The sequence below is a fragment of the Aptenodytes patagonicus genome, chromosome 27, assembly GCF_965638725.1.
Source record: "Aptenodytes patagonicus chromosome 27, bAptPat1.pri.cur, whole genome shotgun sequence".
Taxonomy (NCBI): domain Eukaryota; kingdom Metazoa; phylum Chordata; class Aves; order Sphenisciformes; family Spheniscidae; genus Aptenodytes; species Aptenodytes patagonicus.
In genome coordinates this window covers 2,860,014-2,881,740 of record NC_134975.1, presented here as the reverse complement: position 1 = coordinate 2,881,740, position 21,727 = coordinate 2,860,014, and the positions used below count along the sequence as shown (strand labels likewise).

The window sequence follows — 21,727 nt, the reverse complement described above, 5'->3', positions numbered from 1 at the left end:
GGGGAGCAGTGACCACCCCTGTCCTCCTGCCCGTAGCTTTCAGCAGCAGAGGGGGGCTGGCTGGCGAGTGCATCCTCCCCACCAATTCCCATCCCAGCGTCACGTCTTCCTCCTTGCTCAACCATTGCTGGGCGTGGCAAGCAATTGCAACATGCAAAACTCATTTCCCAAGATTTATTTATTTGCTGGGGTTTGAAAACGAGTTTGTGGGGGCAGAGAATAGGGAATGTCAACTTTAAAGACTCTTCCTGGAAGAAGCTAACCAACCTCGTCAGGCTGGTGAGCTGCAGTCCATGCCAGCCGGCCCTGCTCAGAGGCGCTGGCCAGGAACGCTGCTGGTTGAAGTGGGCTTTGACCATTGCCTTCCTTGTGGGGAGAGGGCAGGTGAAGGGAGGGGAGAGGGAGCACCAAAAAGTTCATCAGCGCGCAAGTGGCACGTTGCTCAACAAGGGCGGGCTGGCAACTTCAGCAAACTCCGAAACCCACCCCGCACAGATGTTTCCTGGTTTCACGCTCAACATGAACCGAGTGACCCTGACCAAGCTTTCGCTGAAGTCCCTGCCACAAAACAATCTATGCCATGCTGTGCTTGGATTTTCCCTTTTCCTTCTCATGGCCACCAGTGGCAGAAGCTGAAGCAGCCTCTGGGGCCAACAGGCCCTGAGGAGCCACCGCTGGGGCCAGCTGGCTGGAGGAGAAGGCTCCCACGTGTCCCTTCCAGCCCAGACTCCTCCAACACCAGGCTGAGACCTGTCGTGGCACTATCAGGGCACACTTGGAGAGAGCAACTGCCCCAAGAGGCAGCAGAAGCATCTAGCCTCCACCCAAGAAGTTCTTGGCCCCGTCAACTCTTACAAGTCTTCCCAGGCACTCTCAGCAATAACCTTCCCCCTCCCCAATTCCAACTTCATCCTGTGCTCAATGGGGCTGGGATCATCTTATCCTGCTCAAAGGAGCTCCTTGACACAAGTGGGTCATCAACTCAACAGCTGTCCACAGGAGCTCCTGCCAGAGGTTCTCCCTTCCTTAACCTGAGCCATGGAGCATCTGATTTACCCCACAACCAGTCAAGCACCACAAGGCTGTGGCTTTTTTGGGGAACGAGCATTGCTGACCCAGCACATAACTTTCCTCTGCATTAATCAGTTGTTGTGCAGTCTGCAAATACATCAATTGTGGCCTGACACAAGGAGGAAGGAAACACGCAATCTTCTCTGAGACTAAAACATGGATTTCGACACAGTTCTGAAACAGCTGCAGTTAAGATGCGTGCAAGTCAGCAGCTCACCCTGACTCTTGCACAGTTAAGTGTGGAAGAAGAGAAACCACCTATAGTGGTGAAGGTGCAAAGAGCTTGGAAATAAGTGCTCTGCGCTGCAGCGGTCTGGAAGAAATCCCACTTCTCGATTACTCCTAAAGGGACCACTCCCCATGGGGTGTCTGGAGCAGGGCAGGACAGGGGCACTGGTCAGGAGAGGTCCAAGCTCTGCTGGGAACCCTCCTTCCAAGACTCCCCTTTGAAGCAGCTGAAAACATCACCATTTTCCAACACTAGGCACAGAGGTCTGTCACCAAAGGTCCTTGCTCCCCATTCTGCTGAGGTGCATTTTCACCTTTGCCCCAGCACATGGGATAGATAAAAGAACTGGACTGAGCTCTGCTGCTGACATTTGCATGTTGTTTTTAAATAAAGAATATTTATGTCCAAGTGCATCCACTAAGAACAGCCCACATTTTTTGCTTCAGCTACGGTGGATCAGACCTAACACAAGCCCCAGGAGTAAACAAGTGCCTAAGGCATTTGGGCTGCAGTGACCGGCCACAGAGAAACACAGATAACTCTGCAGCCCATGGCCCAAGCAGACACCGCACCAAAACTGCTTGTCCGCACCGCATCAGAAGCAGAGAAGCCACCCGGAGAGCAGCCTCCTGGGGCAGTTGGCACTGTGTCCTCCTGCTCCCAGCAAAACCCACGCAAGCCAGAGCCCAAGGGACAAGGGGGGGCCATGTCCAACTCGCCACCCAGCAAGAAGCACAGGCAGGCAGCTGCACTGCACGTCCTGTGGCACCGGGAGAGCCAACAACACGCGGCTCCTGTGGAAAAAAGCTTGGAAAAGTTGCCGAATGTTTCGGTTCAAAAACGCCTCCAGAAGAGGAACGGAGGCTCGTCAGGAATGCAGTCCCCAGGGCTTCTCAAATACATTGGTTTCCTACTTTCCTTTTTATAGGGAATGATCCGTTTGATACATTTACATAATACCATAATCTGGAGGAATTTCTGTCTCTTCCCTCTAAAGACATCCTCTCCCCCAGAGAACAAGACTGTCTCTGTAACGGCAACATGCTCCATGGATAAACACTGCTCCTGGGGACAGTTTTCCTTAATTAGAAGTATGTTAACAGGACAGGCACGAAGACAAACTCCAGCCCCAAAGGGCGCCAGCCACGGGATGGATGGACACCCTGCACCCCTCGAGAGTCTGGCACAGCCCCCCCCACTGGCTCCCAGGAACAGACACCTCCTTGTGCGAGGAGCCGCCACCTCAAGCCTCGCTGCCAGCTCTGAGATGGGGAGGAGATGACTGCAGACAGGACAGACACCAGCACACACAGCCACTACCATCACGTCAGTCTTGTTTCCTTAGAAAACCAGGCTAAAAAGTAAATAAATTTTAAATCCCCTCTGTTAAGCTGTTTAGCTCAGAGGAGGAACCGCTGGGTGGCCCACATCCAGGACATCTGACTCGGCACTCGGAAGGATCCTTGTGGCCTCTGCACACACGCACACCTACGTCCGCACAAGCCAAACACTCCCCAGGAGGTAGAACTGCCCCCCCCCCCCCCCCAGGGCCGCGCAGCGCCCCCGGTTGCTGGGGCGCTGCGGGAGGAAAGCCCCAGCCTGTCCATCCCCAGGGACAGGCGGAGCAACTGCCAGTTAATAGAAGATGCCAGAGCATCACCCTTCCCCAGGGAGCCCCAGGCTGTCCAGACTCCCCGCTCACGCAGTCTCCATGCCTCAGAGACCCCCACCCCGGCCAGCACAGCATCGCAGCTGCATCCTAAGGGAAACGTTCAGGGGCCACCGGCACCTCTCCAGCACTGAGCACAGCCCCAGGCTGACACAGCCTCCAGCTTCCTGGGGTGGGGACACCCGGGCAGCATTTTGTCACCCAGCTGCCAGACAGCTCGCACCTCTTCCCCGGTCCCAAACCTGCCCCACTCCCCATGGCCGGGCTCAGCCCTGCAGCATCCCTGCATGAGCCCGGCTGTGGCACCAGAGGTGGGAAGAGCAGAAACAGAGATAGAGCAAGCTCCATTTCAGCTGCATGGAGGGCAGCCAAGGGATCGCTAATTATTCTGCCTTAATGAGGCCATTCCACAGGCAAAAATATTCAGCAGAGGCCAACAGAGGGACAGGGTGCTCGGCTTCCTTCTGGATGAGAGGAGAGAGACACAGGCTCGACAGGAACCCGGGGAACTGTCATCGGGATGATTTTGGGGGGCAAGGGGACAAGAAAGTGAAAATGGGGCCAGTCTGGGCAGAGACAATCCCGGCAGGGCTCGGGCACAGCACAGTGAACCTGGCACAAGCACGGCAGGCGGCGGTGTGGGACAGATGGACAGATGTGTGCAGGGATAAACACACTCCTGTCCATTTTAAATCAAACCCGTCCCTGCGCACAAGAGGATCCCAATTACTCAGGACATTAATTTCACCCTTTTGTCTCCAGCAACATGGGAATGCAGCTTGCCCCACGCTTGACACCTTGGGGCTGGCCAGAAGGAGATGGAGGGGAGCAGCACAGGGGGAGCGGCTCTTGCCGTGGGGGGTGACTGCACAGGGCTCTTCCGTCCCAGGAAAGGGGAGGCAGAGAAGACCCTTCCCTGCTCCACCACCACAGCCCGGGGAATTGGGGTGGCCACGAGGAAGGGAAACTGCAGCTCGGGCAGCAGATCTGGCCAAGCCTGAGCACCGCAGAGCCGTCCCCTCCCGGCATGGGGACGCTGCCACCCTCGGACCACTCAGCAAACCTTGGAGAGGAACAGAAACCACCCCAGCCCAGCTCACCCTGCTCCAGGGGAGCTTGGTCCCATCGGGGACTTTATCCCTGTCCCACATGTGGGGAAACACCGAGGGGTAATTAAAGCCAGAGGTGCCAGGTGGAGCTGCAGAACAGTCCTGAGTGTATCCACAGCAGATCTGCCTCCAGGCTGAACAGAGACGGGCCGGCACTTAGTTAACAGACTGATTAAAATCATTGTGGCTGTTGTCCCCTCCAACATAAAGAGCTGATGCGCTGGTGTGAGCACACTGGCCCGACACTGCACCCATCCCTTGCTGTCATGCGTTGCTGCTACAAGAACAGTCATAAACAGTTAAAAAAAAAAAAAGAAAGGAATCAGCAGATGAAATTACCAATCATCCTGCTTTCTTGCCAAGTAAGTTCACATCGGAGCCTCTTTCTTGGCTAGTATGAGGCAGCAAGGAAGAAAAATAGCTTTCCATGCAAAGTGGGGAAAGAAATGTACTTGGATTCCTCTGCAGAGCAACATCTCCCTGAAATCAATTTATCCCAAACCCTACAGCTCTTCTGCTTATTGGCAACAGGACAGGTCATTACGAGTAACAGGGCTGAAATGGAGTCAATGAAAACAACCTCCTAGACATGCTTGTTTAGATAGATGCTGCCCAGGAAGGTATTTTAATAATGGCCAGATTGCTATCGTTTAGGGTTTATAATGCACTCGGGATCAAATGTCCTGATATTTCAAACCCCTTCCTGGGGGCTTGTTTTATAAAAGAAAAACAACAAACCTTAAAACAAAAAATAATAAATCAAGGAACCTCCACAGCCTTTTCCCAGCAGTCCTGGGCATGTCCCACCAAGCAGCTGACATTTCTGCCCGCTCCACCTGGGAGCTGGCCTCAATCCCCACAGCAGCAGCCCCAGGGCAAGGCCAGCACAGCCCCAGCTCCATTACTGTGGGACATCAGCAAACCTGCAACCATTGCCCTGCGCTGGGAGAGAACCAAAGCTCCAGACACCTGGGCTTCTGGGGCTGTGAATTAGCGGTACTGGCACCAGCAACCTTCCAGTGTAATAAATGCATTCAGCAAAACAAACCCTGGCACCACAGAACTGCCAGTTCTGACCGTGCAAAAAGTCACAAGTCAGCTGAGAAAGGGGAAAAAGAAAGAGAAAGACCAGGGGAAGGGGAGCCGCCAGCAGACTCACTGAGAAACCAGGTTTCGGTCTCCTGACACATGTTCTCTAGTATTTTTCCATAGTAAAAGCAAAGAACTCCTGCCTTTTCCTGAAAGCTGAGTATCACTCGATCACACTGCGCTGGAGCTGAGGCTTTAGCGCCGCCATCGCAGCACTCACACAAATGCCGCGGAGGCCAAGAGGTGGCCGGCGTGGGGCAAAGCTGCTGCCAATTAACGGTGTCCTCTTAAGGAGGGCTCCTTGCAGGGCTGTGTGCCCAACCTGCTCTCTCCCCCAGAGCCCACTGTGCATGCTCCAGGGAGGTGTTACCACTTTCTCTTGTCACCTGTGGGGAACAGGGGGACAAATCCAATTTAAGGTCGCACAAATCTGACTGCAGACTGGAGCACTGCTTCTCTCGCCCCTCTCTGTCCCAGCCCCGGGGTCTCAAGCAGAGCTCAGGGACTTGCCCAAGAAGCTGCAGCTGGGGCACATGCTCCCCAACAGCCAGCCCTGGGATGAGGGGAACACGGGTGGGGGGGTCGACCTGGGTGGCAAGGAGAGCTGGGGGAGCAAAGGTCTCAGACTGGGCCATGGGACACAGCAAGCTTTCTGCACACATTCATCTTAGCAGAAACGGCAGCAGGAAAATTATAATCAAGGCAACCGCCACCGCTCCAGCCAGGATCTGCTGCTTCCCTGGCACACAGCGAGGCCACGGACTGACCGGCATCCGGGCAGGAGCCACCTGGCCCCCCCCAGCCATGGGCAGGACCCACACTGTACCTCCGCCTCCACCCTTGCGCCCAAGGAGCTTGGGCAGTGCCCGCCAGGGGGGAGGCAGCACCGACCCAGGGGCCGCCTGGCTGGGAGGGCTGAGCAGCACAAGGGCCTGGAAGCAGATTTTTTTTTTTTTTTTGGTGTGTTTTGCTTTGAAATTCTTTGGAAGCCCAACTCCAAACAAACAAGGACATTGTCTCGGGAAACATGTGGAGGCTGGAATCTGGTTGAGAAAACCCACGGGATCAGAAAGTCCCCAGAGGTCAGGGATTAGCCACCGAGCAAGGTGGGTCCGCAAGGACTGGCAGCAGCCCACTGCCAGGCACAGGCAGGGCAGGGGTGGTTCCTCTCCTTCACGCTTGTATGCGAGTGCTGTCACTTCAGAGAAAAACCTGCCCTGGTCACCAGCCATCCCCAGCCCCACACAGGTGGCAAGGCTGGGTCTGGAGGGGTCCGGGCCGATAGGGACTGTGGGGGTTCATGGGGAGCCTTCCCTGTGCCGCCCCGCTCACAGTGGCAATGCTCGGCTGGTCCGAGCAGATGCTGGGTGCCGTTGGAGCAAAGCCTCCATGCGCTCTGGAGAGTGGCTCTCCCCCTGTGCAGGCATGCACCTTTCTGTCCTTGAGCGCGAGCAGACATGCAATGCCTGCCAGGATCCTCCCCAGTCAGAAACAGCACTGGATTTTCACACAGAGCAGAGGAGAGGGAGAGAGAGGGAGAGCAGAAAGGGAGGAAGAACAAGACAAGTTCCGCTTGTTGCAATTCAGCATTGCCAGGAAGGACAAGCCCTCCCCTGCACCACTCCCGCACCATCGCATGTGTGCTTGTGCCCCATCCTTTTCACGGGGCTGAGCCCAGAGGGTGCTCTGGCGGGTTCTCAACAGCCAGGGAGCAGCCCCAAGGGAAGCCGAGCTCCAGGGGGTGGGCAGGAAGGTGCCACCTCTGAGTTCCCCACAGGGATGGGGACAGGCTGGACTCCTGGCTGGTGAGGGGTCACTCCGTCCCCACACCTGCCTGCAGCGGGTTCAGCTGCTCTGCAGCACTAGCCAGGGGCTGCCTTGGCCGTGCAGCATGGCCACCGGCACCAGCACTGCCACCAAGCCCCACGTGTCCTCCCTGTCACCTCCATGCTGGAGAGGTGCCCAGGGCTTCCCAGCCACCACAGTCGGCTCCAACTGATGGCAGAGAGAAATAATTCAATTCCAACATAAGGTGGTTTTTTGGGTTTTTTTGTAAGAGAAATAGATGGAAGACTTCATTTTTAGTGTGTCCCTGAAAAAAGACCTGGGGGTAGGGAACCAGCCAGCTCAGATCAACTGAGAAAATCACTACCTGTGAAAAATGTCCACGGGCAGCACATATTTGGGAACCAAGGGACAGTCACCATGAAAAAGTGCATCGGTACTCAAGACTGTGGATAGAAAAAAGGGTTTAACAGTGCAAGGACCAGGGGAAAAGCAAAGCTTCAGAGTACAGGGGGTCTTGCCAAGCCCTGTTAATAGCATTCATTTAACACATCTCCCACAACACAAGTGACACTAATCTCTCTGCAGGAAGGGAGCAGGGACAGAAAGGCAGGGAAGCACGGCTGCTATCAGAGCTGGGCTGTGACATCTCACCAGCCCAGACCTACCCCTGACAGCTGGGGGCTGCTAATTTCCAGCCCTTCAGCATCAGTCTTCCCCCATCAGATGCCAACTCAAGCCCCATTAGCAGCAGGCACCAGGGAAGCCTGACTCCTGCTGTTAGCAGATAATGCCATAAAGAAGCAAATAAAGAGGGAAACCACTAATTGGATTCACAGGTCTCTCCAGTGGCCTGACAGAAAGGAGCGGGGGAGTGACATTATCTCCTCATCACAACCCCCAGCATCGGGCCCAGGGCTGGGGGAAACTCATTTCTCCAGCCTGTTTGTGCTCGTGAACAAACCCTGCCCCGCAAGGACGTTTCCCCACGTCTCCAACCCACGGCAACCCAGGAGAGGCTGCGCGGGCACGAACGCAGCCCCGCACCAGCAGCCATCTGCCGAATACAGTGCAGAGCCGCACAGCCTGCCAGGAGCACACGGCAAAACTGTGTAAGGACTGTTCCCTTGGGAAATAGGAATAAAAAGCAACCGGCACCACGTAGCCAACAAGCAGCTCGGGGCAGCCCTACTCCCACCCGCTCTGCGCCCCAACCTGCCATGAACGGCACCCGCAGCACCCACCGAGATGCGTCCCTACCGTAGGTCTCTGCCACCATCCCCCCAAGGCAGCTCAGAGCCAGTTAATGGAGGGGGTTAATGGAGGCCCTTCATCCCTGGGCAGGAAGAAGATCTGCCGGGAGACGCACAGGAGCTGCGTTCTCGCTCCTTCCAGGGTATGTTGGATTGTTATTGCTAATGCAGCGTTTCCAGATGGCATGCATCTGTCCAGGCAGCAGTACCCATCAGAGCACAGTCTGCAGGCAAGGAGGCTAATGGCGTGAGCACACCACAAGCCCGCATCTCGGGGCTGAAAATCAGAGCCCAAGTGTTTGTGCTCTGCAGCCCAAACCTGAGGTTGTTCCACCCTTCCACGCCGGAGGAGGGACCCCTTTGCAGCTCCTCTGCAAGCAGTCACCACCCAACAGCAGTGGAGACCATGCGCAGGAGCTGCTGGTCCCCCCTTCCCTGCAGATGAGAATACTCCCTTCATCCCAGGGCAAAGGCAGGTGCTTTCCCATCCAGGTCAGCTGAATTCCCCTCTTCCCACTCTGAGCTATTGCAACTGATCAGGAAGCCAAGCAAAGCAAGGCACCTTTTCTTGTTTGGACTTGAACATGCTCTTATTACGAGCTCCCTTCCGCTCCTGACCATAATTAAAAGGTTGTGTCTCAGATTAACTTCCTGGACCTGGAGCAACCCAAACTGCCCCAAAAGCCTGTCAGGCCAACAATCTCACCTGGGTATGGCGGAGGGGCAGCAGGGCAGCAGTCAGTGCTGCAGGTCCTGATCCTGCACTTACACCTCACCACCATGGTCAAGGTGGTTGCTCCTCCTGCAGCTACCTTGATTCAAGAGCCGGGTCACCGATCCCTGCTGCTGCTGCACCCTCAGCCTCGCACTGCCCACAGCCAGGTGAAGGCACCCTAGAAAGCTCAGGACCTCACAGGGACCTGGCTGCGGAAGGGCACCCGGGCTGACTTCAGGAACACCCCGAAACCTCCCACCCGAATCCCAGTGGTTCCCCTTCCCCTCGGCCAACCTGCAGCTCACGGCTCACGTGCCATCCATGAATCATGGCCTCCACTGCAACTCCCAGCTGCAGGAAATTACAACGTTAAGACTGAGCTTGATGGGAAGAAGTGCGCTGCCAGAGCTTTACACAATGCTGCTGTCTGCTCCTCCGGTGAACTACAGGAAAACCAAACTCAAGCCTGAGGAAGCCTTAAGAGAGGAGCCAGAAGGAGCACATAAAAGCAGAGACCTCCTTAAACCATCGGGGCGGAGCGGAGAGCAGAGCCGAGCCCTGTCCTGACTAATTTCAGGCTATCGCCTGCGAGAGCAAAGGGTGAGGCCTCTCCCTAAAAATACACACTGCCCTAAAAATACACGGTGCAAGCTTAAATTAACCATGCTGCACACACCCTCGACAGGGTGCAGCAGCCAGAGCCTGCTGAGCCCCAGCCCCAACACAACCCGAGGGGCAGCAGGGGCCAGCAGGTCCCCATCAGCCTCCCGGCTCGTGCCTCACACTTCAGCCAGGGCTTCGGTCGGTTCCCCCTTGGCAGCCGGGGCACCGTGACATTGCCCTTGGTAGAGAAACGCCCTTGGCTCTGAGATCCACCCGAGACCTTTACTCATTTGCAAAGATCAGTTCATACATGTTCATCTCATTTACTAGGTTAGCTATTGCTCATCACATAACAACACCCATGTCTCTGCGGAAGAAGGGGATCCCTCTTGTATCAGGCACCGCACAGAGAGTCTTCCCCTGGAAGCACCCCTAACTTCAGGAGGCAAAAGACAGCAGGAGGATGACGCCAGGGAAGCTGAGGGCTGCAAAACCTGACAGAGGTGCACTGCAAACCCCAGATACCCCAAATCCCACCTTGACTGACTTGGTCTGTGGTTTCATAGGATAAAATCAGTGACAGTACAACACTGGGAGCGGTTTCCCACATCCCAGCTGTATGGCTACAACACCCATCCACCTCCCCTCTCGGGGGCACCCCACTAACCCCACTGCTCTGCACCTGCGCATGCGAGAGCACACATGAAAGGCTCCTCGAAGCCCACGGCTTCTGCTGGGACCCCTCACCAGGCTCTCAGGAGAGTGGGCACAGGCATGGGCCTGAGTCAAAGAGCACCAAAATCCCAGCAAGTAACTCTCCTTCCTATTCTGACTCCTGAACTGGGACCAGCAAGCCCAAACAGGAGACGGAGCTGTAACCACACTCATTATGGCTGGGGAGACACAAGCGGAATGAAACCACCATCTGCCACTCACGCCGGTGACTCACGCGGCTGCCTGACGGGAGGCACTTTTTGGTTGGGATTTTGTTCTCAGTCACTACTTCGGGTGGGGACCAACACCTGGTTTGGCCAGGGGAACATGGGGTGAAGACCAAAAGAGGAAGCAACAAGAACTGCCGTCCCCGAACCCGCTACGCAGGTACCATCTCCGCTCCTCACTATATCATTTTTCCTCATATATTCACACAAAGAAACCACAAAACTTGCTAGAAATAATAAGAGGGAAGAAAAAGGAAAGCCAAAAGCTACGTTTGTGCTGAAGCCTTGGTGCCTGGCCCTGTAGAAACCTGCCTCCTAACAAAATACACCCCTGCTTCACCCACCACTGGCTGGGGATACTCAGACTGTCGAAAGGAGATGGGGACTGGGGGAGCAAGGACTGGGAGCAAGGTCCAAAGGTGAACAGGCACTCACGATGTAGGCTGAGGGAGATGTTGATGGAACGCTCTTCCACGAAGCCCTTCAGGTTGGGGATCTTGGCACACTTGAGGATGGTCTGGGAGGCACTGTCGCCCACGTGAACCCAGCACACTGTGTCTTCAATGTAGTTGAAGTCCATGGCCGTGGTCTGCTTGGCACTGGTGGGAGTGATGTTGGGCACAGGGGCTCCGCTCAGGTAGGTGGCCAGGATGTTCTGGGAGTTGGCGATGAGCAGCACAGGAGGACGGTCCACGGGCTCTGGCAGGGAAAGGAGGGGAGAAGGGTGGTCATGGCAGAGCACCCAAAGCTCGTGGCTGCAATGCCATATCAGCCTGGCCCTTCTGCTCCAGTGAACACAAGACCGTAACATGCAGCCCAACATGTGCAAGAAGGTGGTAGCACAGGACAGTCCTCAGGGAAGAGCACCCTGAAGTGAAGAACCAGGGGCAGAGGTACACACACGGCAGGAAGCCACGGTTTGCCCAGAAGCAGCACACTTCTATCAAGGATCTCACCATTCTTGGCTTTGCAGGATCTGTTATCAGGCTGCAAGAGGTATCCTTCAACACAGCTGCACGTGTAGGAGCCCTCCGTGTTGGTGCATGTCTGGCTGCAGGTCCCGTAGATGGTGCATTCATCAAAGTCTGGAAAAGAAGGCAAAACCCCAAAGTTTGGACTAGCAAACATCTCTCCTTAGCTGCCTTAGGAGGGAATGAAGGCTCCCCCTTTTCTCCAAGGCAGAATCATAGAATCATAGAATCATTAAGGTTGGAAAAGACCTCTAAGATCATCAGGTCCAACCATCAACCCAACACCACCATGCCCACTAAACCATGTCCCTAAACACCTCATCTACACATCTTTTAAATACTTCCAGGGATGGTGACTCAACCTCTTCCCTGGGCAGCCTGTTCCAATGTTTAACCACTCTTTCTGTAAAGAAATTTTTCCTCGTGTCCAATCTAAACCTCCCCTGGCGCAACTTGAGGCCGTTTCCTCTCATCCTATCGCTTGTTACCTGGGAGAAGAGACCAACACCCACCTCGCTACAACCTCCTTTCAGGTAGTTGTAGAGAGCGATGAGGTCTCCCCTCAGCCTCCTTTTCTCCAGACTAAACAACCCCAGTTCCCTCAGCCGCTCCTCATCAGACTTGTTCTCCAGACCCCTCACCAGCCTCGTTGCCCTTCTCTGGACACGCTCCAGCACCTCGATGTCCTTCTTGTAGTGAAGGGCCCAAAACTGAACACAGTATTCGAGGTGCGGCCTCACCAGTGCTGAGTACAGGGGCACGATCACTTCCCTACTCCTGCTGGCCACACTATTTCTGATACAGGCCAGGATGCCATTGGCCTTCTTGGCCGCCTGGGCACACTGCCGGCTCATGTTCAGCCGGCTGTCAACCAGCACCCCCAGGTCCTTTTCCACTGGGCAGCTTTCCAGCCACTCTTCCCCAGAGCTGCAGGGGAGGATACGATCCCCAAGCCAAAGGGATGGTCACAATGGCCTCCAGCAGAATACCTGGCCAACGTCATCTCGTGACACCTGCAGGCAGCCCCCAGCTTTCTGCTCCAGCATCAGCAGCAAGGCAGCAAAAGGACAATCCCTGCCTCACAGCTGAGCCTTTTCAAGGCCTAATTATCCATTGCCCCTCCTCCCCACTCTGCAAAATCTGCACCTAAATTTCCAGTCTGAATTTCTCTAATCTTCAGCTTCCAAACCCCTGGCTTGCACGCTGCTCTTTCTTCTGCTAGATGAAAGAGCCATCTCCACCGGAGAGCTCTTGCCCCCAGAGATGCGTGCAGGAGCTGATAAAGGCCCCTTTCACCTCTGCTCAGATAAATGAAAGAGACGGAGCTGCTGCAATCTCTCACTTCCAGACTTGTTTCCAGGCATCGCATTGATCTGATCACTCCTCGCTGACCCTCTCCTATTTTCCAGCATCCTCTGAGGCATGGACACTGGGATCACGTACAAGCCCAGCGATGGCCCCTGACTCCGTACACAAAGGCAAAGCCTTTTCCGTACTCCCTCCCAATATTTCTCACTTGGGCTTTCAGGAGCTGCATCCATGTAACAGCCCCATGGCAGCAGGGAGGCAGAGTCCCATCCCGTCAGCCCCCTGTGTTCCCTCCTGAAAGGCAGGGTCTGCCAAGCCCCAAGTCCCTTTGGCTGCACAGCCAAGCCCCAGCACTGCTACCAAGACGGCAGCATCAGCCACAGCCCAGAGGAGCCACCAGCACTGTGCCAGGGGTGACAGCTCTGTCCACCCCGTACGGACCTTTGCAGCTCCTCCTGTCCTCGGCCAGCTGGAAGGAGTTGTTGCAGTAGCAGGCTGGTCCGCTCAGCGTTGGCACGCAGTGGTGCTGGCAGGCCAGGGCCGTGCAGTTTGCTAATTGTTCTGAGGAGACAGGGAAGACAGAGGAGAGAGGATGTCACCGATGTGCAAGCAGGGACGCTTGGGTGAGGAACAGAATGGATGCCCGGACCCCAGTGCTGGGTGAAGGGGACTCCCAGGCACCCCACCAGGCTTTGCTGGGGACCTCCACGTGTCCCTCTGCTCCCCAGTGGGGAGGGAAGGACCAAGACCCTCAGCAGAGGCAGGGGAGGCCATAACGGATACACGGCTGCTCCATGAGAGGGGGGGTCTGAACAGCCCCAACCATCCCCCAAAGCTGCTGACTCGACGTCGCTTCCCACCGGGAGCCTGTTGTGGCCACAGCCAGCCCTGAGACCCGGCGCTCCTCATGCAGGAGAGTAGCATGGGACTTGGCTCCAGGGTATCCTGGGGGACATGGATCCCAGAGAGACTTCAGGGCGAGCTTATCTGCCATCTCCTCTCCGCAGCAACTTCCCTCTAACCAGGGCTGCAAGGAGCCTGGGGACCACCCCGCACCAGAGATGCTGTGGTGCAGGCAGTGGAGGAGCGCTTGGGCAGGCAGCCAGCTGCCAGACACACCGAAGAGCCCAGAGCTCACAGCTGTCCATACCCCTGCAGAGGCAGCACCACCCCAGCGCCAGGGTCAGGTGGCCTCAGGCTGAAGCTGGGACCAGAGATGCGGCCGCCCGGCTCAACGCCTCCCGCGGCTTCAATTCCATTAGTGGTTGTAATAAACACCAATAAAGCCCCCACCTGCCCAGAGCTGCCAACAGGCAGGGGGCGGCCAGGGCTACCCGCCTCACTCTGTTGATAAACAGCAGCAGCCTCCAACTTCATCAAGGTCATTTAGCAGTAGGCCTCCTTAGCCTGCTGTGAGGGACGTGCTGTCAGCCCTTTGTTGGGGGGTTGGTTCATGCTGGGTTTTATTTTCTCCCCTCCTCTCCTCGCCCTGCCTGATCTGGTCACTTGGGTGCTCAGAGGGCGTTGAACTGGGTCCCAGCAAATCTGCCGGTGGAGGGGAAACAAGCAGCTGCCCAGCCACGAGCCTCTCCAAACCAAAACTATTCGGCCCTTTCCAAGTCCCCCTTCGCAGCCGGGGCTGGACGGGGGCAGCAGCACCCAGGCGCTGTGAAAATCCTGCCCCTCGCATGTGGAACCATTTAATAAGCCAGGCAGGGCCCGGCCGAGTTGTTTACAAGGTTTATCGGCTTTGGCAGGCCCAGCTATTCATTTCAGATTCTTATCTCTCAGCTAAAGCACCGCATGCATCCAAAAAAAAGAAAAACCCCCAAGAGTGCTGGGTCTGCAGGAGGGGGATGATGGGGGGAGTTTCAGCACGGAGGCTCTGATGGCATTTCCACCCCTGTGGATATCTGCAAGGGCAGCAGAGGCTCCCTGGCTCCCGGATGTCTCTGCATCTCTGCAGGGGCACCTCTGCAGGACAAACCTCCTGCCTGCTGCCGAGGGAGTGAGCGGTCCCAGGCAGAGGCCAGGCACAAAGGGCAGCAAGGGGAGCAAGATGGGGCGGCATGTTGCTCCAGCAGCTGGAGCATGAACCGGAGTGACAGCTCGTCTCCCTAAGCCCAGGGTGGAGGCGGGCTGGGGCTCATGACCAGCTGCGAGGAAATGCCTCCCTGGGGCGTCACCGCCAGCTCTCCCCCTGCCGGCTGGCGGGCAGGAGGGACCTCGGCATCCGACACAAGGGCTAGCAAGGGTTTACATCCCCAACGTGCCCAAACCTGCAAGCAGCAACTGTCCTGACACGGGGCCTGCCTACACCCAGCCCTCGTGCGTGCTGGTCATGTGCTGCCCAGCTGTGAAAAATCAGATCCCACTTAAGTATTGAGAACTATTAGCAAAATATTAATTGTCAGCTTGGACACAGCTGCAGAAGCCGCCCCAGGCTCCTCCCGTGGGAGCTGGGCAGCAGAGAGGAGCTCAGTCCCAGCTCCAGGGCTGGGCAGGAGGGAGCCCTTCGGGGCAGGGTGTCTCACACCTGGTTCAGGTTGAGCAGAGCAGGAGCCCTCCGCCCCAGGCAGAGGAAGGGCTGGGGAAAAAAGCATGCTTGCTGCTCGCCCAGAGTCTGCAGAGACCCAGCTCCAGGGGTCAGCCCAGGACGTGTGTTTCTGAGCGACTAATCTGCGCACCAGCAAGCCGGCACACACTGATTTAGAGAGAGTTTTCCAGCAGGATTAGCAACCGGGACAGGCCAGGAGGGGGGACAAAGCTCCTGGAAATCAGGGAAAAAACATACTGGTATCTCTTATCTGAACCAGAACCCCAGCCCTCCAAGCTTTTAAACCCAGGAGACAATGCAGCTATTTAATGGCCCGCAGGCTCAGGAATGACGGGCATTTCACTTGCAAGCGGCTCTGGCTAATCTCTGGATCTGCTACCGGCCAGCCCGGTGCTGAGCTGTCCCGCGCCGGCTGTGCTTGGCCGGGAGAGGGGAGCATGGAGTGCGGTGGCACCAGTGCGAAGCCGTTAAACAAAACCAACATGGGGCTCACACTGTACAGACAGAAACCAGGGACAAACAGGGACTTCATGACTCTTACTGTGGTAGGGGAGGAAAGGAGGCAAGGGCAGTATCTCGTGGGGCAGCCCCCCTACCAGCAGCCCTTCTTTGACCACCATCGCCCCCCCCCAGACACCTACCCCGACAGTGTGGCCCCTCATCGGAGCCGTCAAAGCAGTCGTGGAGCCCGTTGCACAGTTTGCTCATGTGAATGCACAGCTCCGTGCCCAGGCAGTTGTGCTCATTGGGTTGGCATCGAGACACCTTGCTCTGAGGACCTGCAAGACAGCAAAAGGCAGAACTGTCACCGAAGGGAAAGCGTGACGGCTCTGCAACCCCATCGCCCGGAGGAAACACCCAAAATCTCAAGGAAACTCTCAGCCCCGCCACACTGCTCTGCCATGGCTCTCCAGCAGTGATCATCACCCGCTAGACATGGCCTTGCACAGCGAGATTTCAGGTAAAAGCTCTTAAGGCAGATGCAGGTGTTCAGGGAACCTTGCGTTCCTCAGGACATTTGTGGGAACATTTTTGCAGTAGCCAACAGCAGGCAAGCACCGTGCTGGCAGCAAGCGTGTGAACGCGCTTTGATTCCCTCTGCCCAGATGTATGTTAAAACCTCCTTGGTTTGGATTCCCCTGCCCGGCACGTGCCCCAGAGCAAAAGCAGCACCCACCTAGCAAGGCCAGTCCCAAATCTTCTCTGCTCCCACGGCAGCTCGAGGCCAGAAAAGGCCACCAGAAAAGGCTCAAACCAGGCTCTGCCCCCTCCAGCATCCCTAGCTCTCCCTGGAAGAAGTTCATTACACAGACACTGGATTTCCCTTTCAAAGCAGGCGGGACCGCTGCGGGCGCTGCTCTCCGGGAAGGAAAAGCGTGACCCGTCTGGAGTGAACTTTCCCTTTTCCATCCCTCTGCAGAGCGCAGCCCGAGCAGGAGCATCGTGCGAAAAGGAAGGAGACCTGGAGCAGCTGGGGCAGATGGGGACCCTCTGCCCAGCCCCAGAGACTGCCGTCAGTGGACGCGTGCCCATCCTCAGGAATGAGCCGGGTTGATGGGCTGGGGTCCCAGGAGGAAGGTGACCCCGGACCTCAGCAGCCCCAGACCCCCTGTTTCGAGCTCCTGCTGGTCATGTCCACTCCGGGCTGCCTAGACACATGGCTCTGGGCACTCCTCACTGCTGAGAGGGCCGGGGGCACATGGGGTCAGGCAGTGCTGAGCACCCTGAGCACAGCTGCCCTGGCCCCCCGCCACCCCAAGCACTCCCTCAGGTGCCAACACATTCTTTGTTAAGAGGCCGCTGCACAGGCAGGCTTGCGGGGGGTGGTTAAGAACCAGGACTACGCGACACAAGCAGACTTAATCTCCATTATTAACTAGAAAAATTACAAAGGAAGCAAGGCTTTGTTTTTAAGCTTCTCTGAAAAGAAGCACGGCATTGAGACAAACAACAAAATACACCACAAATCGATTAACATCCTGAAACCTGGTTAAAAACTCCACCAACATCCTGGCTCCAACACTGCTTTACCCCAGGCTGGAAAGGCAGCTGCCTGGGGGTGACGCACTGACAGTGAGCCCTGGCACAGCACTGGTGCAGTGCGGGCTCAGTGTCAGCGGCCCACCAACCAGAGAGCTCTGCAAAGCCCGACTCCCCTCTGCAGGCTCTCCTCTCCTCCCCGGACCGAAACCTAAGTTTCACTTTAGGGCTGAATACGCAGCGTTTCGCCAGCTCTTGCTGGAGCCACCAACATGCCTCTGCTGAGTCAACGGCAGCATGCAAGCGAAATACTAAAATCCCATTTTATGGGGAGACAGTGGCTGTTTATGCCTTGCCCTCACATCAGCAGGGCAGGCAGCACATCAGCCCTGCTGGCAGCAGGGGCAGTGGCAGAAATAGCTCCCCGAGCTCCCTGCGGACCACCCCATCCTTTGCAGCAGGCGAAGTGCCAGGTGAGCACCGAGAAGGGCACCTGCAGCACATCACACGCTGAGCACTTTGTCCAGGCACGGTCCCGTTTTAGACAACTATTGAGACCAGCAGTCACCTTCATCTAAAGTCTCCACCGGTGGAGTTTGTCCTAAATAAGCTTAAACTCTCCTTGGAGAGGAACGTTACATCACGCGCAGCTTGCAAGGTCCAGCCCAGCGCTCCTTGTGCCAGCACATCCTCATCCAGCACAGTTCCCGCCCTGCCAACACGCTCCCCGCCAGCGAGGGCTTGGTTTCACTCCCTGCGAGCTGTCACTGCCGAGCTACACTAGACGTGCTTTTAACCTTAATCCGCAGGCTCCCAGCAGGTGCTGCTCCAGCGGGGGCTGAAGGCTCTCAGCAGCACACGTGGCTGTGGCAGGGGCACTGCAAACCCCAGGGGAGGAATGCCGGGACTGCAAACACTCCAGGCAGGCGGGGGTAGCCCTGGCTCTTGCCTTCAGCCCGGCAGCTCAATCCCACCCCAGGGCTGCACCAGCGCTTCTCCTCCAGCCTCATCTCCCACCACCCCACTGCCATTCCTGCGCCCCAGCCCCTGATTGCAGCACGCAGTTGGCATAATTAATGGGAGACCGAGGTTAAACGGGAGACCTGGGGGTGGCTCCTCTCAGATGGAGCCTTCTCCAGTTCAGCCTGAGCCCCTTCTGCAGGAGGCAGCTGCGGGGGTACTGCCGCAGGGACAGGCAGGGCTTGCACTGCCTGCTCACCCCACCGGCAGCAAGGAGGGCGAGGGAGGAGGAGCTCATCTTGCTTCACTGGGCAAGGGCCAAGGCGAGTTTGGACGAGGGATGGACAGGACCTGTTGGCTCCGACCCCGTGGTTCTCCTGACCCTGCACAAGACCCCTTAGCACATCCCAGGCAGACACCTTTGCACACCCATCCCTCTGTCCTCCACACTATGAAACAGCAAATTGCTACTCGAGGAGCAGATGGAGCAGACTGGGTTTCTCCTCTACCCTTCCCAAATGCACCAAAGCCTTTGCAGAACTAAAGTCCAGCAGGAAATCTTCAACAAGCTGCCCCACAGCCTGGCACGCTGCTGCTGCTGCGGAGATGGGCAAGAGGTTCCTCCCACGGCAGGAGCAGCCCATGAAAGCCCCTGCTAAGAGCACACAAACATCACACCTTGCAGAAAGGTTCCCCAGCCTGCCACAGTGAAAACTTCATCACCTTTCATTTGTCCGTTTTGTGCAAAGTGACTAACTCTGGGCTTTTGACACACACGTGCCCCTTCTTGCACAAGGGGTGCCCAAAGAACAGAAATCTAATGGGCTCCAGATGCCAGATCACTCCCCTGCATGCAGGCTGCATGTCAAATACGTTCCAGTATGTTTCCAGTTAGCCAACTGGCTTGGCACTGGGGCGATGGGCTCCTCCAGGATGGGGGATACGGAGCTCAGGACTCCCAGGCTCCATTGCTGCCATCGGGGACATGGGTTTCTCCTCTTTCCCAGCCCCAATCCAGGGCACCCAGCAAAGGATTCCTGGGAGAATTTCTTACCAGCTACCACTTCACAGCTTTTGTTTTTTGCAGAGGGCTAAATAGCAGCGCTATCTGGGCACTGAGTAATTGCAAATTAAGGGTTAATTAAGTAGTATCAATATACGGGCCGAAAGAATGAAGGCACTGAAATAAAGTGCACAGTTCATCAGTCAAAACTGATCTGCCGTGTCCATTATTCCCCTGCAAAGAGCCTGGATCAAACTACTTATCACAAACAGGGCAGGATTAATCTACAAGCCACTTTGTTTGCTTTTGACTGTGTTGGCACACTAATAAATGAGCCAATTTATTACATGTGACAAGCTTGTGGTACACCCCAAGGAGCTGAATTAGACAGGAATTTTTAACCTCTAAAAACCACTTGGAAAAAAAAAAAAGGAAAGAAGAAAAGCAATTCTTCCTCCTGTAAATGCAGCCTGTAGTTGACTTGCAACAGCATAAAGAGACACAGACGTAGGGAACTCGACAAGGGAACAGGCAGGAGGAGCTGGGAGCAGGATGGTCCTGCTCACCCCGCCGGGATGGACGGCAGTGCCAGGAGCCGAGCACCAGCACAGCTCAGGTGGGGAAGATCCCATTGCTGCCTCCTGGCTGCGCCTGGCACCAGCGCTGCAGGAAGAGGAGAGCAAAGGCTTTGCAGACAACAGGCTCACTTGAGATGTGTCCAAACCCGAGCAGGGCCACGCCATTGACAGATCCAGCACCAGGCCAGTGTTGCAAGGACAAAGGATTTGAGACCTCCTGAACCCTCGGACCAATAAACCGTTTGATGCTGAATCCTTGCAAACGTCCAAGCGACTGAAGGCCGTGGACCCACAGATTCGTCTGCAGTGAAGCAAATGGTGCCGCTGTCCCATGGCCAGAGAAACGCGTGCCAGCAGCTTGGCTGTCCTGCTCACGGGCAAACCCGCAGCCTGGCCAGGGCACCCAGCTGAGCTGGGAGAGCTCCAGGCACAAGGCCAGCTGGGATGCAGCGGCCAGATGACGGCTGTAGCTCAGCCACAGCAAATTAATTTCTCAGAGCCCCTCATCTCCTTTGATTTTCAACAGGATGGAGGCTCTTGTACAAGTTTTTTTCCCCCCAGGAAAGCTCCACGGAGTGCAAAAAACAACTGACTGGGCAAGAACCAGGTACAAGCCACTCGCACAGACACAAGCACAGCACCGAGCTCGGAAAGAGAACTCTTCCTATGCTCAGCTAACACATGAACAAAGCCAGCAAATACTTAAAAGGATTCCCCAGGGAGGAAAACCTCGCACATAATAGACGGCATTTCAAGAGACTCTCACATGAGTACATTAGTGCAATGTAAATAACCCTGCTGTGCTGCCAGGGTGCGAAAGGGTGCACCAAGCAGCGTGCAAAAGCCACGTTTGCAGCCTGGGCTTAAAAAAGAGATTAAATAATAGCAATAAAAGTCATCCTCTCCCTGCCAAAAAGATAAGGAGGATGAGAGCCTGCTGGAAGCCTCGGTGCCGAAGTGGCGTGAGAAAAGCTTGCCTGGCAATCCCGGAGATACCAGGCTCCGCACCCTGCGTGTGCCGACAGGTTGGACTCCACTCGTGCGAGCCTGGGCAGGAGCAAGGCAGGCAGCAGGCAGCAACCTCCATTCATACCCCCTGCCCGTGGGAAAGGCACAGATGGGCGCAGGCGAGCGCCAGGCCAGACGTGCACTGGCACCGCACCGAGCGCTGCTCGGCCACCGGTGCAGAGGAGCCAGCAGCGATGGCCGCTGACCCCAACCTCCACCTCCCGGAGGGCGCAGCATCCTTGTGGCTCCCTCTTGGTGCTCCCCAGGCTAACGCAGTCTTGGGGCTTAAAGCAGGAACTTGGGGAAGGTGAGCAGAGTCCCTCAGAAAGGTCAAGCCCCTCCAGGTCCCCAAACCTCAGCAGTCGCTTCTGAAGCTGGGGAGGGAACCGCTCCCCAGGAAAAGAGCGTTTCCAAAGTTTAGGATCTGCAGTGGTGATGGAAACTCGTGGACTCTGTCCCACACACAGTGGCAGGGTGAGGAGAGAGGAAACGCTGGGCTTTGGTCTATGCCTCACAAGAGGCTCCCACTTGCCTGTCCTGGAAGTGCCGAGCACGTACCAAGGGGCACACGGCTAGTGGGGGTCCCACCTCCCCCAGGGAACGAGCCTCCCTCCTCCAGCAGGAGCTGTGGGTGCTCGAGTCCTTGGGGGACTCTGAGCAAACCTGAGAGCATCTTCCTACCTCCACCCCCCCAAGACCACGACTGCCACACAGACAGACACAAGGTGCATCTGCAGAACAGCCGGACACTGCTCCCGGCACCAGGCACCTCACCGGCCCACGTGGTGCCAGAGCAGGGACTGGGGAGGGGCCGGGCGGGCAGCGGTGAGGGATGCTCACAGCCCCTGCTGCAGAGAACACCAATGCCTTCCAGCTTCCGCCAGGGCGGCAGCAGCTG

At 56.4% G+C, this 21,727-nt stretch overlaps 1 protein-coding gene across 3 annotated transcripts in view; it reads right to left on the bottom strand.

Moving 5' to 3' along the window:
* LRP1 (LDL receptor related protein 1) overlaps window positions 1-21,727 on the bottom strand; it is a 92,889-nt gene that overhangs the window by 52,014 nt on the left and 19,148 nt on the right. For all 3 annotated transcript variants that reach the window (XM_076360434.1, XM_076360435.1, XM_076360436.1), the window contains 4 exons: window positions 15,942-16,079; window positions 13,185-13,304; window positions 11,421-11,549; window positions 10,900-11,163 (listed from right to left, as the gene is read on the bottom strand). In XM_076360434.1, the coding sequence (XP_076216549.1) occupies window positions 10,900-11,163; window positions 11,421-11,549; window positions 13,185-13,304; window positions 15,942-16,079 (651 nt within the window). The remainder of the gene's footprint in view (window positions 1-10,899; window positions 11,164-11,420; window positions 11,550-13,184; window positions 13,305-15,941; window positions 16,080-21,727) is intronic.